Genomic DNA, 12,559 nt, shown 5'->3' with positions numbered 1-12,559 from the left:
CAACTCCCACTTGGCCGGTGCAGGGCAGAACCTTCTCCTGGGGGTTCATCTGGAGCTGCACGTGCCTCCACCCTGAGGAGGTCAGGCCAGACCTGCTGCAGGTCTGCAGCAGAGCGAGACACCAGCTTTACCCGTTCATGACGCCGGCAGGAAAAAGGTGAATTTCCCCCTCCCTGTTCCCCTGTTCCTCAGTGGCAAATGGGGCCACAGTTCAGCACAAGCCCCTCTTTTGGGTCAAGCTTCCTGCCTCCATCCTTCTCGGGGCACTTCCCTGCCTGTTCCACCTTTCAGCTCCTCTGCCCACTACCTTGGCAGTGGAAGCCGAGTGCCTGCGAGACTGCACGTGCTGACAAAATTCAGCCACCTCTCCCCTGAGCAGTGATGCTGTTGCCACGCTTCGCCCACTCTGCAGCTAACGCACTGTGCCTGCTAAAAGGCCTCAGAAGGCGAGGGGGCAGTATCGGAGCTGCCCGAACTGCTGGCCCAGGGCCTGGGTCATGGGCATGGGACCCACTGTCTGGCTGAAGAAGGTTTAAATGCCTGACTCTTCCCATAATCCAAAAAGCTTGAGGTGGGGGAAGTTAAGCAATGGAATACAATACCAAAATAAATAGGTAACAACGGAAGAGAGGCAGAGAAGCAATCCTGGGCTTAGGGCTGAGGCGACTGTCATCCCAGCAGTCACAGGGGGAAGCCAATGTGCAGCTGCCCCCACTTCCCATCCCACCCCGCCCCATCCCTCAGCCCCACAGAGACACCCTTCTGTCTGCAGCTCAGACCTGCTCTCATAGTTTCTCCACCCAGCAAGAGTGCTGAGAGAGAGAAAGAGGTGCTCAGAGGCCAACACTGCAGCCGGATCCAGCCGGGACTTCTCCACCACTCAGCGTGGTCCATGTGATGGGTCCATTCCTGCTCCATCTTCTTCAGGCTGGCGGGTGAGAAGCACAGAGCGGTGGGGAAAGGCCAAAGCAAACCACACAGGGGGCAATTAAATACATGAGAGCCTGGAAGATGCGGATGGGTGGAGACACTGAAGCACATGCGGTGCGAGGCAAGATGCTCCAGCCACCGGCACGTGGGGCGGCTGCTGCCCCACGGTCGAGGCTGGTGTTACTGCAGGGAGCTGCAGCTGGAGCGGGGCAGCCCCAGCCAGCGGGAAAGCATGGGGAGACAAGGGGAGTACTGCGGTATATCATCCACTAAGCTGTGGGCTCTGCAGTAAAGAAGGTAACTGTTCTGGTAGAAATTTGTGCTTTAATATATTTTTGTTTGTTTGTTTAAAACAAGTTCCCACTTCCCTGAGGAAGCCCTGTCCGACATTCCCAAGGAAACATGGGGGTGTTTTTTTCCTCCTTCAGTTGCTCTTCACATTTCTTCATTCCTATTTTTTGTCTTTCGTTCCTTCTTTTCTGTGTGTTTGTGTCTTTCCTTCCTTCCTCTCTTTCTCTCTCTCTCTCTCGTGCACGTGCTTTTAAAAAACTTTTGTCTTTATTTTTAAATTTTGTTCTAGACATTATGACTTTCTCAAGGAGTGCTCCAGTTCTGAACCAGATCCCTTTGTGTGGTCATGCCTGTCAGTCTTTGGTAACATATGGACACTTTGGTGTGCCAGTGAGGAGGGGAGGAAGAGGAGCAGAGGTGGCTGAGTAGGAAAGGAGCAGGAATGTCTCGGTCCGAAGACAGGAGCGCTCGCTTGCCATCATCTGAGCAGCACGTAAAGGAAGAAAGTCAATGGGCCACAAAGACAAGGGCTGTGCAGGGCCGGGACACTGCTTCCTGGAAGAGCAACCGCTGCCAGCCGAGAAGAGAGGAAAAGAATTAGTGATGGGACAGATCCAGACCTCATCAAACAAGTCAGTGCACACAAATGTCTTAGCCTCTCCTCCCACCCCGAACCACGAAGCACCTCCCAGATCTATTGGAAGATCTTTCTAGCCTTCCCTGGACATTCTCAAGGCTTCCCAAAATTATTTCTTTTCCAACTCGGGAGAAAAGGTTGAATCTTAGTTACTTTTGCAATCCAACCCTCTTTTCTTCCCCAGAAGATTCAACTTGAGTCAAACAAAAGGTTCTGCTTGTGTTTTGGTTACAGCTTGGCCATCCTAGGCTGAAACAGACCTTTAACTGCACCTGAAACTTTGAAATTTTTATGGTGTTCTGACTTTTTTGATATTTTGTTTCCCCCTTCACCTTTGGAGTTAAGAAAATTGCTGAAAGTGACTCTTCCTCAACAAGGGTTTTTTCCTTCAAAAATAAGTAAGACACATTGAACCTTGCTCACAAGTGCCTGTCTGGCTCTGGTTTGCATACTCCGAACATCTGCTCTCCTGCCCACCTGAGGCATGTTATCGAGGGCACAGGCAGGACTAAGCCACGAGGCACACCAGGGATTCCCACCCAAGGACTAATGCCTACGTACTGCTTATGCACCTTGCTATGGCTTCAACCTACAGTGCACCTCAGTGAGAGCGGGATTGTCTCCATTTCTGCAATGCTGGCACCAGGATGATGTGGATGGACTGGAAAGGGGCTGGTGGGATTTAGCTCAAGCACTCACTGTCAGGATCGGGAGGGAGGTGATATACAGCTCAGGTAGCTTGCTCCCATCCTGCATGTGCAATACCCTGCCTGGCTGTGCCTCTCTGCTGAGAGGGCAGTGGGAAGAAGCCCAGCCCTCCCTGGCTCCAGGCCCCAAAAGGCAGATTTTTTTTCCTGGAGAAGGACTGACTTAACACTGCAGAGGCCATTAGAGCCTGCAGAAGGTCTTTCCCTTTCCAAAGTTCCCATACCTAAGGTTTCCAGGAAATCAGATATTGCAGAAACCTTTAGTGGCTTGGGGATGATACCCCCAACCCAACATACTGGTGCAGACTTCAGCATGCTGGTGTCCGGCAGCACAGTCCCTACAGGATCTAGTCATTCCTCTGAGCTCTTGCTAACTCACAACAAGAACAAGTTCAAGAGTCTGACAGCACCTCTGCTGACTTCTGCTGATGGCGTCAATCATCTTGTTGAGTCCCACCAACACGTCAATGTGCTCTGAAATTAGCTGCACATCCCTAGCACATGCATTCATTCATGCACTCCCACTGACTCGTTTTCCTCTGAGGCACACACACTCTCACCCTTATTCGGTCCAATTGGCTTCCTTGGACAGTCCCCCTTTTTCAGAGTGACGTCATCGATGGCAATGTCCCCCTCGTAGCTCGTGCCCCGGACACCTTCGAAGATGATCTGCAAGCAGAGCATGGGACAGAGCCCAGCGTGAGGCTGCAATTGTGGAGGACCCTTCCCGCGCTGCGGGGCTCTGCAGAGGTGAGCAGGGCACAGACCAGATCTTATCAGGTCCCCAAGTGAATGATTCCTTCCTGTTTCTCCAGTACTCATAGGACCTGGAGAGCCAGACCCCACTGCTTACAGGACCAACCTTTGTGTGCTGAGCGTCTGTAGAGTAATAAATGAGCATGTAGAGCTCTGCTTTATTAAGTGTGCTGCACTAACAAACCAACCAATACTGAACAGCGCTCAGAAGAGTAACTAAATTCTTATTTATTATTTTAAAGTACCCAAAAGTACTCTGGGCATTTTGCCATAGTGCCACAACTTACCACCCTGCACAGACCCAGCTCTCACAAACAACCCTACAACAGCAAAGTAGCATGTTGGGCAAAAACATCAGCAATAAAACATCCAGTAACAAAGCAGCCCAGTTCCTGGGTACGGATAAACGACTCGATGAGCAGATAGAGTGCCTAGTTCATATTCACAAGCTGTCCTACAGTCCTAAACCAGGGGACAGTGGGGGTGGGCTCTTGCAGCACGTGCCAGAAGGAGCCTCTAGCACTCAGAGTCACTTTACACCAACAGGCCAGCATCCCCCAGCTGCTCAACACCAAGAGACCTGTCACACAGACCTGGTACCAGAAGGAGCTCTTTGACAAGCAGTTTCCAGACCAGCAATAATCAGAAAATTTATAGTGCCAAACTGATGCTTGCACATAACAATGTTGGATGGCTTCAGAGAGAAGTGGATTTGATTTCTGTGCATCCACCAAGCTCTTGCCTTGCCCCAGTGACCCTGGGGGTGGAAAGCTCCCAGTGCCCTCCCTGTGCCCGACCAGCCCCTGTGCCATGGAGGCAGATGTCTGCTGGGAAGTCTCCTACAGCCCATGGCACATGGACAGGACAGGTGGCAGATGGCTCCTTGGCTGTGGACCTGACTTACCTGGAAGGGCCCGGGCGGGTTGATGGGCACGTGTGCTTGCTGCCACATGTTCCCCCGGTTCCCACTGAGTGACCAGACCTGGGTGTCGATGGCTCGCTTGTTCCGCACGCGAACTAGCAGGTTCAAGGAGCCTGTAAGAGAGAAACTGGGCGCTGGCGTGCCGGAGCAGGCAGGCAACCCTGCCTGCTGGGCTGGCCCCTGGCATAGCTCTGGGGCTCAGTCTTGAGCCACAGCTGTATGCCCCAGCTGGCCCAAGGACAGCCTGCAGAGCCCCAGTGGTAACCTCTGGAGGGAGCCAGCTTTCTCCTGGGTTGATAAGCAAGTGCCGCTGGCAATGTTTCATCCATCTGGTCTGCCCAAGGGAGGACACAGACCCAGATGAGGACAGAGAGGACAGGATGAGGAAGCAGCAGTCTGTAGCATGGCTGGGGTGGCACAAGAAGGGGGTGGCAGAAATGCTAGCTGCAAGGGACCTCTAGAAGCATCTCATCCAGCCTCCTGCTTGAAGCTGTCTCCAGCTCTACATGAGGGCAGCATGGCTTTGCCTGGCCAAGTCTTGAAATCCCCTGAGGAAATCAACTTTTCCTAATGTCCAATATGGACCTCCAGCACTACCAGTTGTGGCCGCTGTTCCCTATTATACTGTCTAATACTACTGATAAGATTTTGGCTTCATTATCTTTGAAACTGCCCTTCAAACAGTCGGGGGCCAAGGGCTGATAGCAGCCTCCTCTTTGCCAGACCAAGCAAGTCCAGCTCCCTCAACCTCTCTTCCCCAGGACTTCTGCTCCTGGCCCTTGACCATCCTGATGCCCCTCCGTTGGGCCCACACCAGTTTCTCTACATCCCACTTGAACTGAGGAGCCCAGAACACATGTTTGCCTCTCCCCATTCACCACTAACACCTGATGTATCCTACGCAGCTTATAGCCCTCTCCCTGCCCTGGCCCTGGCCATCAGCTGCAGAAAAATGACCTGTGTCCTCAGTCGCCACTTGCCCTGGAAGCAGCCTTGGAGCGAGCAGCCGTTCTTTGCTAGTGCTGGGTGGCACTGCCTGTACCACACTGCCTGTACCATCCCAGCCCCACGTTTTCAGATGGACATGAATACCCTGTGGATCACCACTGACTTCAAGTTCTTTCAAACAAAGCAATTCCCAAAAGGTTTTGTCTGCCATTAAAACAAAACCAAAGCCAACAAATCTCAAAGCATTTCCAGTTCTTACTTTGAAAACAGTGTCACATCCCCCTACCCTCCACCCACGAACGAAACCATCTCAGTTTGTCTTCCTGCAGCATCTGTTTAATAATCCTCTCAGCTGACTTTTTTTCCTTTTTTGTTTCAGTGAAAAAACATTTTTAAACATTCACTCAGGGTTGACCTGAAACACTTTCTCTCTTTTTTTTTTTCCAATTCAGCTGGTGAACCAAAAAATCAATCACAACTCTAGTCACACTGTTGCTCATCGGTGTTTCTGGTCTCCATACACAGACATATTACACCTGAGAGCAGAGAGGCAATAATAACCCTTACTTATATGTCCATAGTCTGTCTGTGCTTGGGATGCTGCATCCCCACCTGGGTAGGCCCTTCTGAGAGGCAGCAGCGAGAGGTCAGGGAAGGAGACAGGGAAAGAGACTTTCCTATATAACCTCCCTCCTACACGATCCCCTGAAATTCTTCATTCTTGGCACATCAGCCTTGGGGGCACTGTGTGAAGGACAGGGACCTGGAAGTACCCCTGTCAAGTGCCTGGCTGTCAGAAAGCGAGAGATACATAACAGGGAGTTCAGAGATGCATAATAAAGATGATGAAATGTTTAGATTCTGAGTGGCTGACTTACAAGAAAAGGTTAAAAGAATGAAATATGTGTATAATTTAGTGAACTGAGGAAAGAGGGGCATGTTATTGCCTGGAAATATTCAGAAGCGTTACCACTAATGCTAGCTGAGAAAACTAGATGAAGGCCTGATGGGACAGGGAGAGCATATCCAATTACCCAGTTTGGGATGCACACCATAACCCAAGATAAGGAGTGAAATAACTTGTTTCTCTCTCTCTTGAGACCAGCTGCCACTGTAAAACCTTGGGGAGACAGAGGTAAGTGAGTGGGATCTCCCTCCTGGAAACACGGTGCCAAGGACGAGAGAAGTCACTACGGGAGCCTCTGGCAAAACCAGCTTTGAGCTGCTGGTTTCTTGGTGTCCTCCCTGCCCTCAGGAGCTTCCTACGAGGCAAAGTCTCTTTAAGAATGATACCTAGTCCTCACGGAGGCCCTTGGCCCTTGGCCAAACTGATGGCCCACGCAGTTCCACGCAGGAACTACATAACCGCATAGATCAATGTCAACAGGAGTATGTTCAGAGCAGCTAATTACAGATGCCAGAGCCAGTGAGGTGAGGGATTGAGAGTGACTGAAGAATTAATATGAAGCTGCTAGCAAGCAAGGATTAAAAACAACCGTTGTCTATTCTACCCTCATTTGGGGACTTGCAGCTAGGATCTGCTGCACAAGAGCCTGGCTGAGTAGCCAGCACTGGGACAAATCAGGCAGCAAATGAACTTTGATGCCCTAGGGAAAAAAGCAAAGGTGAGATAGAAAAAGACCCAGAGAAGCATCTGTAATGCAAATTAGTGCCCCCAAAGCAGGCTGTGAATGCCTGGCCTGAGCCCAAACCAAGCCTGAACATATCCTGGCTGACAGCTCCACGTCCTTGCAGCATCAGGAAAAAAGTTTCAACCTTTTGGCCTGTGAATTCCCTAATAGAACAATACTGAATATGAGCAGGCATTCTTCAAATGGTTTGCAATCGGAAAGGAAGCTCCCTTATCTGCCACAACATGCAGTGTTTCACCACTCCTGTCTACACATGGAAAACTGAAGGTCAAAACAGACGAACAGCATGTCTATGACTGTCTTACAAATCAGTTAGAATTGTGAAGGGGAGTCAGATCTCATAGCCCTACCTGCAATCCCTGCTGAGTTACAGAGCCTCCCTGAGGCTGGGAAAGAACCACAACACCTCTCTTTCCCAGTAATGCTCTCACTGGGAATGTGCTTCTGGGAGGCATGGCAGAAACTCCAGGACTTCAAACCAAACAGGGATGAAGCCTCTACCTCACATGAACTCGGTCCAGAGTGTTGTAGATGTTAAAGATTGTGCAGGTCTTCTACTTTATTCCCTTCTACCATGTGTCAGTCTGCCACAGGCTGCCAGTCAAGTTTAAGGGCATGTAGCCTGTGATGGAGGTGCTTGGAAATGAACCTTCAGATCTGAGCTCCAGGCAGAGCCATAAAACATTGCAGTCCTGGACTACAGAAAGCTCCAAGTCATCTTTCCAATTCCTCAGAGCTTCTTTATCTCCATTTTTCAGTCTAGCCCCAAAAGCCAACTGTGTGATGGAACAAGTGCTGCAGGGCTTTGTGTTTTCCAAGGGAAAGCTTTGGGTTCAGCCCACTGCCCTAAAATCAAATATTGTTCCAGGACGCTACTTACAGTCATGAAAATCCATAGATTAAGTCTCAGGATAAAAAGGGAGGTGAAGCCTATGTAGATACTGACATCCGTAGCTCCTGACCTCTGGTGAATTCACAGCTGCCCACACCCACCTCCATGCAATCTAGCAATACCCATCTCATGCCTTATTAACTATCTTCACTCCCTGCGTAGCTTTCAGCATGTCACACAAGTTCAGACCAAACCAGCCACCTGATGGTTGTAAGGTGCCCCTCCTAGAGCACAGACTATACATCCAAATCCCACTTTGCAGGAGGTGGCCAATGCACAGTCCACACATGCGTGGGGTGTGAGGAGCCCATTCACAGCTGTGAACTGACTTGCCACGTGATCCTTAGCAAACTGCTTTTACCTGCTTTTATCTGCTGACATGATACAATGATGATAATCAAGAAGGATAACACTCACTCAGAGGGGAACTCAGAAACATAGCAAACATTTTACAAGACCTGAGCAAGAAGACACTAGGGAACAGAAGTGCTTGAGCTCTTCTGCCTTTCCAGTGGTCACAAACTGAAAAAGAACCAAAGTGGAACCTGCTCTCCAACCCCCATGCCTCCATCAGTGGAGATGTGAAAGGCCCATCTGGGACTTTCTCCAGCGCCAGCTGTTGCAGCCACCCCTTTTGCCTGGTTTTATACTACAGTCATGCCTAGTTTCCTGTATCAGAGTCCAAATCCAGCTGGCCAGTTTTGTTACCTATTTCCATCATTGTTGCCCCTTCCCCATCTCCCCCATCAGATGTGTCTGGCATTTCCTAAGGGCACCTGCTGGTGAGACACACACACAGAGAGGCCATCTATCTGCTGCTAAATCTCTCCAGCTGACCAGAGACAGACAAACACAAGGGAAATCCCAGGACACCAGCAATCCTGTTGTTACCTCTCCCCATAAAAGGCAATCTTTGCATTTGTCTTGTAATCTGTATTATTCCTTCTTCCCAATCAAAAGGGAGAATAAAGGCCAGTGACGAGCGATGAGGAATCAATTACAGGGAGAGTGAGCCATACCTTCTGTTGGCTGCCTTTAAGACCAGAGCTGGCATTTCAAAAGAGTGGCACTCACACAAAAGAGCACCAGCTGGGCTGCCAGATAGAGTAGCCCAAGGGATGCCTTTAAATGTTACCTTCTCACGACAAGAAAAGGTCTTCTCTCAGTTTCCACGGGATGGGGACTTCGCTGTCGCATTGAATAGCAGTGCAGATCCAGAAGAGCCAGCACAGGCAGCACTGGGAGGGAGGCAGGGTCTGTAAGGGCAGGGCCATGGGCACAGTCCGTGCGGGATGGCAGGGAAGGTAGAGGTTTCCTCAAGAGCTCTCCACGGGGCAGCTGGGGGGGGTTAATGTGGGGTGACGGGGTGGGGAAAGGCTGAGGCACAGCTCAGTTTACGTGGCTCGGATGGAAGGCAGGCAGCCGGAGCAGCTAGGAAGCAAAGGGAGGACGACACTGCACACTGAGAAACAGGGTGCTGGGCCAAGTGCAGCAGAGCTCCATGGGATGGGTAGGGAAGGCTGTCGGGATCCACAGCCAGGAGCTGGGCTGGCTGCAGGCTCACGCGCAGCCTGGTCTCACTACGACTCCCTGCTGCGCTCCTGCACGATCCTTGCTCCAGCACGGGGCGATCTCAGGAGATCAGCCATCCATGAGAAATCCTGGCTGCAGCCCCAGTTTAAGTTTGGCACCCAACTGGGAATCCAGGGCTGAAAGCCCTCGTGGAAATTCACACAACATTTCAACTGCAGGCAAGACAGATTAAGACAAGAAGAAACTGATTCATGGCAAGAGATGTCCAGTGGATGGAAACAGATACATGGTGTGGAAAGGACTCAGACCTTGTATAGCCTGGCAGAGTCACTTGCAGACCCAATATGAGGGCTAAAACCAGGCCAGGGAGAAAAGAGCTCTTACCTTTCTAACAGGGGCTCTGAGCACTTCCTTAAGTGTGGTTTAGTGTTAGCACCACTGATCACAAACTAAAAGCCCAAAGCTTAGTGCAGGCAAATCCCAGGAGCAAATGACGGTCCCCAGAAAGAATCTATTACTGTTCATAATCCCTGCAACAACCACAGGTCTCTCCCTCTCTTATTTAAATGGATGTTAATGAATAGCAGCCAGTGTCAGGCTGGTGTTCTCAGTTACAGTGCTGTGGGGGAAAGTCACTGCTCTGAGAGCTACAAAGCAGAGGGTGGAAAAATAATCATAGCACAGATAGAGATGGAGAAATAATATCAGCTTGTACTGAGTCATCATTTCTAGGCATGTAAGTTGTCTTCGTGCCATGATAGGATGTATTTACTCTTTCACAGTCTCTAATGATGCCTCATACATTAACATATGCGGAGTAAGACAACTAAAGCCTCTTGCCTGCTTTCCACTCCTGATTACAGATAACTTTACCTCTACATGTCTTTAACTGATCTCAGCTTGGTGTGCAGGGTCCCCTGTTTCCAGTCACAGGGTCACTACACAAACCCCTTCCTGCAGCCACCGCTTCAGTAACTTCAAAGCGGGAGGGTTCAGAGAGCTCATCAATAGCGAGCAAATGGAGTCTTGGTCACAGTTTGGAAAGCACCACTATCCCACCTCTACTCACAAGGCATCCCCATTGGCTTTAGAGAGGCACTGAGCATGTTCAGTGCTGTGCCGCAGGTCGGCTAATTGCTATGGGACACTCTCTGCTTCATTACGGTGGGGAGGCTATTGTGAAAGGGATCAGGGGAATCAAAGCCTCCAGTTCCCTGCTGTGGCTGGGACTTTCTGGGGATATAAACAGCAATATGGTAAGTTTTGATTGGCAATGTTTCCCCTACAGCAAACCTGTGAAAATTACTTATATCTGGCTACAGGGAATTTTCTTTGGATTTTACTGTGGATTTAAAAAATCAAAGAAACAAACACATTTCCACCCCTGACCTCCTAAACCACCATCAATGAGGATGGGCTTGAAGCAATATCCCCTGACATGGCAAAACCAATTGCACAGATTGATTTATGATCCATCACTATCTGACCTGTCTGGCATGCATATGAATTTTGGGATGGAGGGAATTGAACCAGCAGAGAAGCAACAACACTGCACTGTAAAGAGGCAAAGTGGACACGTGGCTGGACCCATGGCGGGGACATGCTGCGCAGGGGGACCTGGGAGATGCAGGCTGTGGGGTAAATGCAACGGTATGGTCATGTCTGCCTTGTGATGAGGAATGTGAGTGCTAACAGAGGAAGGCAGGCAAACTACAGTTACAGCTCCTTCTCTCCAGCATATCCCCACCTGTTTGTGTACATAGAGAGCAGATGGTGATATGGTAGGAGCAGACTTGCAATGGAGCTATGCTTGAGCTCCTTTGCTCATTTGATCCACAGTCTAATTAGAGAAAGTGTTGGCATAGAAAGATGAATGATACAAGACTTCCATCTTTGCTGCTATGTGTATGGAACAAAATCCTGCCACGCCTTTTAATGGAAAATTCCCTCAGAGGTTGTTTGTGACCAGTAACAGGCTTTCTATGCGTGGACAACAGGATGTGGTTTAAGGAATTCAAAAAAGGGAGAAAAAAATCTCCACGCTCCATAACGTTAGATTTATGCTATCTCAGAAGAACAAAGGCCCATCCAATATGCAGCCAGAACAGAGTAGAGGGAGGGTACAGAGTCTGGCATTTAAAAGACAAGAATTGGGAGTCCTCAGGCTTTTCGCCAACTTCACGTCCGATTCATTATACCATCTTGCTTAATCACAGCCCTTTCCCATACTTAAACATTTTGCAGGGCACAATGTGGACAGACTACGTCCTTGCCTACAGGACAGATGGGGTGTCTGACTTTCAGCCCCAAGCCCAGCTGTGTTTTCACAGCCCCTGAATGCCGCTGCGGGCAGCAGCTCTGCTCCCATGTGCCAGCTCACCGCACTGCTGTGCCGCATGGCGCCTGCCCACGGCCAGCGCAGGAGTCATCATGGCAATTCACAGCAGATCTGACCACGGGATCAGGCTAGGAGCAGGTTCCCTCTGCCTATCACCTGCTGAGCCATGGTCCTGTTTGCCTTCAGTCCAGACACTCAGCCCAATAGTGACCAGGTCCTCAGTTTCCCCACACCTCCTGGAGACCTCCTGCCCTCTGTAGGCAGAGGGAGGCAGGCAGGCAGGATGGTGCCTACTGCCCTCTCAGCTGGACGCATGCTTGTTTACAGCCCAGAAAAGCGGAAAACAAACGGCATCATGAGCTGAACGAGTCTCCAAACACCTGCGCTCCAGCACACATCCCCCTCCCTTGCCAAGCCCGGCGGGGAGAGCGTGCACTCAGCCCGCGGGGACCAGACAGCCTCTCCAGAGCTTGCTCTTCCCAGCCCCAGCTCAGGGGACACAAATGCTTTCCCACAAAGGCGGTCACTGACCCACATCAACCGGACTGGGAAGCACCCAGTAATCGCAGGGTCAATGATGGGAAGGACCTTAGTGTGTGTGTCCCTGCTTGCTTACTGAGCAGGATGGTGCTTGAGCTGCCTTGCTGGTGTCTTTGCCCCCTAGCAGCCCCAAATGTGCTGCCAAGCCCCGTTCCTGCATGGTGATGCTCCATCATGAGATGGAGATCCCTCCTGGGGTTCATCCTGCCTTGCTATGGCCCCCTCCATGCTGGTATACACAGTACGCTGTCGGAAGGCACTGTCTGGATGCAGAGAAGCTCCCATTTGCTCTGTGTTCTCTGTGCCATGATAATTCATGATAATGCTCCAGCTCCTTGCGTGACTCCCTCCATAACCAGTATGTGTGATATTTTACATCTGTCTGTCCATACACCTCTCTACACAGAGATTCT

At 50.5% G+C, this 12,559-nt stretch overlaps 1 protein-coding gene across 1 annotated transcript in view; it reads right to left on the bottom strand.

Annotated features, from left to right (window-relative positions):
* Nucleotides 1–1,699: 1,699 nt before the first annotated feature.
* Nucleotides 1,700–12,559, bottom strand: part of MDGA1 (MAM domain containing glycosylphosphatidylinositol anchor 1) — a 146,379-nt gene continuing 135,519 nt past the window's right edge. Inside the window, exons 15-17 of the mRNA XM_050894416.1 lie at nucleotides 4,226–4,356; nucleotides 3,126–3,234; nucleotides 1,700–1,791 (exon numbers count right to left, since the gene is read on the bottom strand). Of these exons, the coding sequence (XP_050750373.1) occupies nucleotides 1,700–1,791; nucleotides 3,126–3,234; nucleotides 4,226–4,356 (332 nt within the window). The remainder of the gene's footprint in view (nucleotides 1,792–3,125; nucleotides 3,235–4,225; nucleotides 4,357–12,559) is intronic.

Source organism: Gymnogyps californianus, chromosome 3 (assembly GCF_018139145.2).
Source record: "Gymnogyps californianus isolate 813 chromosome 3, ASM1813914v2, whole genome shotgun sequence".
In the NCBI taxonomy this organism is placed as follows: domain Eukaryota; kingdom Metazoa; phylum Chordata; class Aves; order Accipitriformes; family Cathartidae; genus Gymnogyps; species Gymnogyps californianus.
Note: the sequence above shows the minus strand (reverse complement) of the source record. Positions and strands in the feature narration are given on the sequence as shown.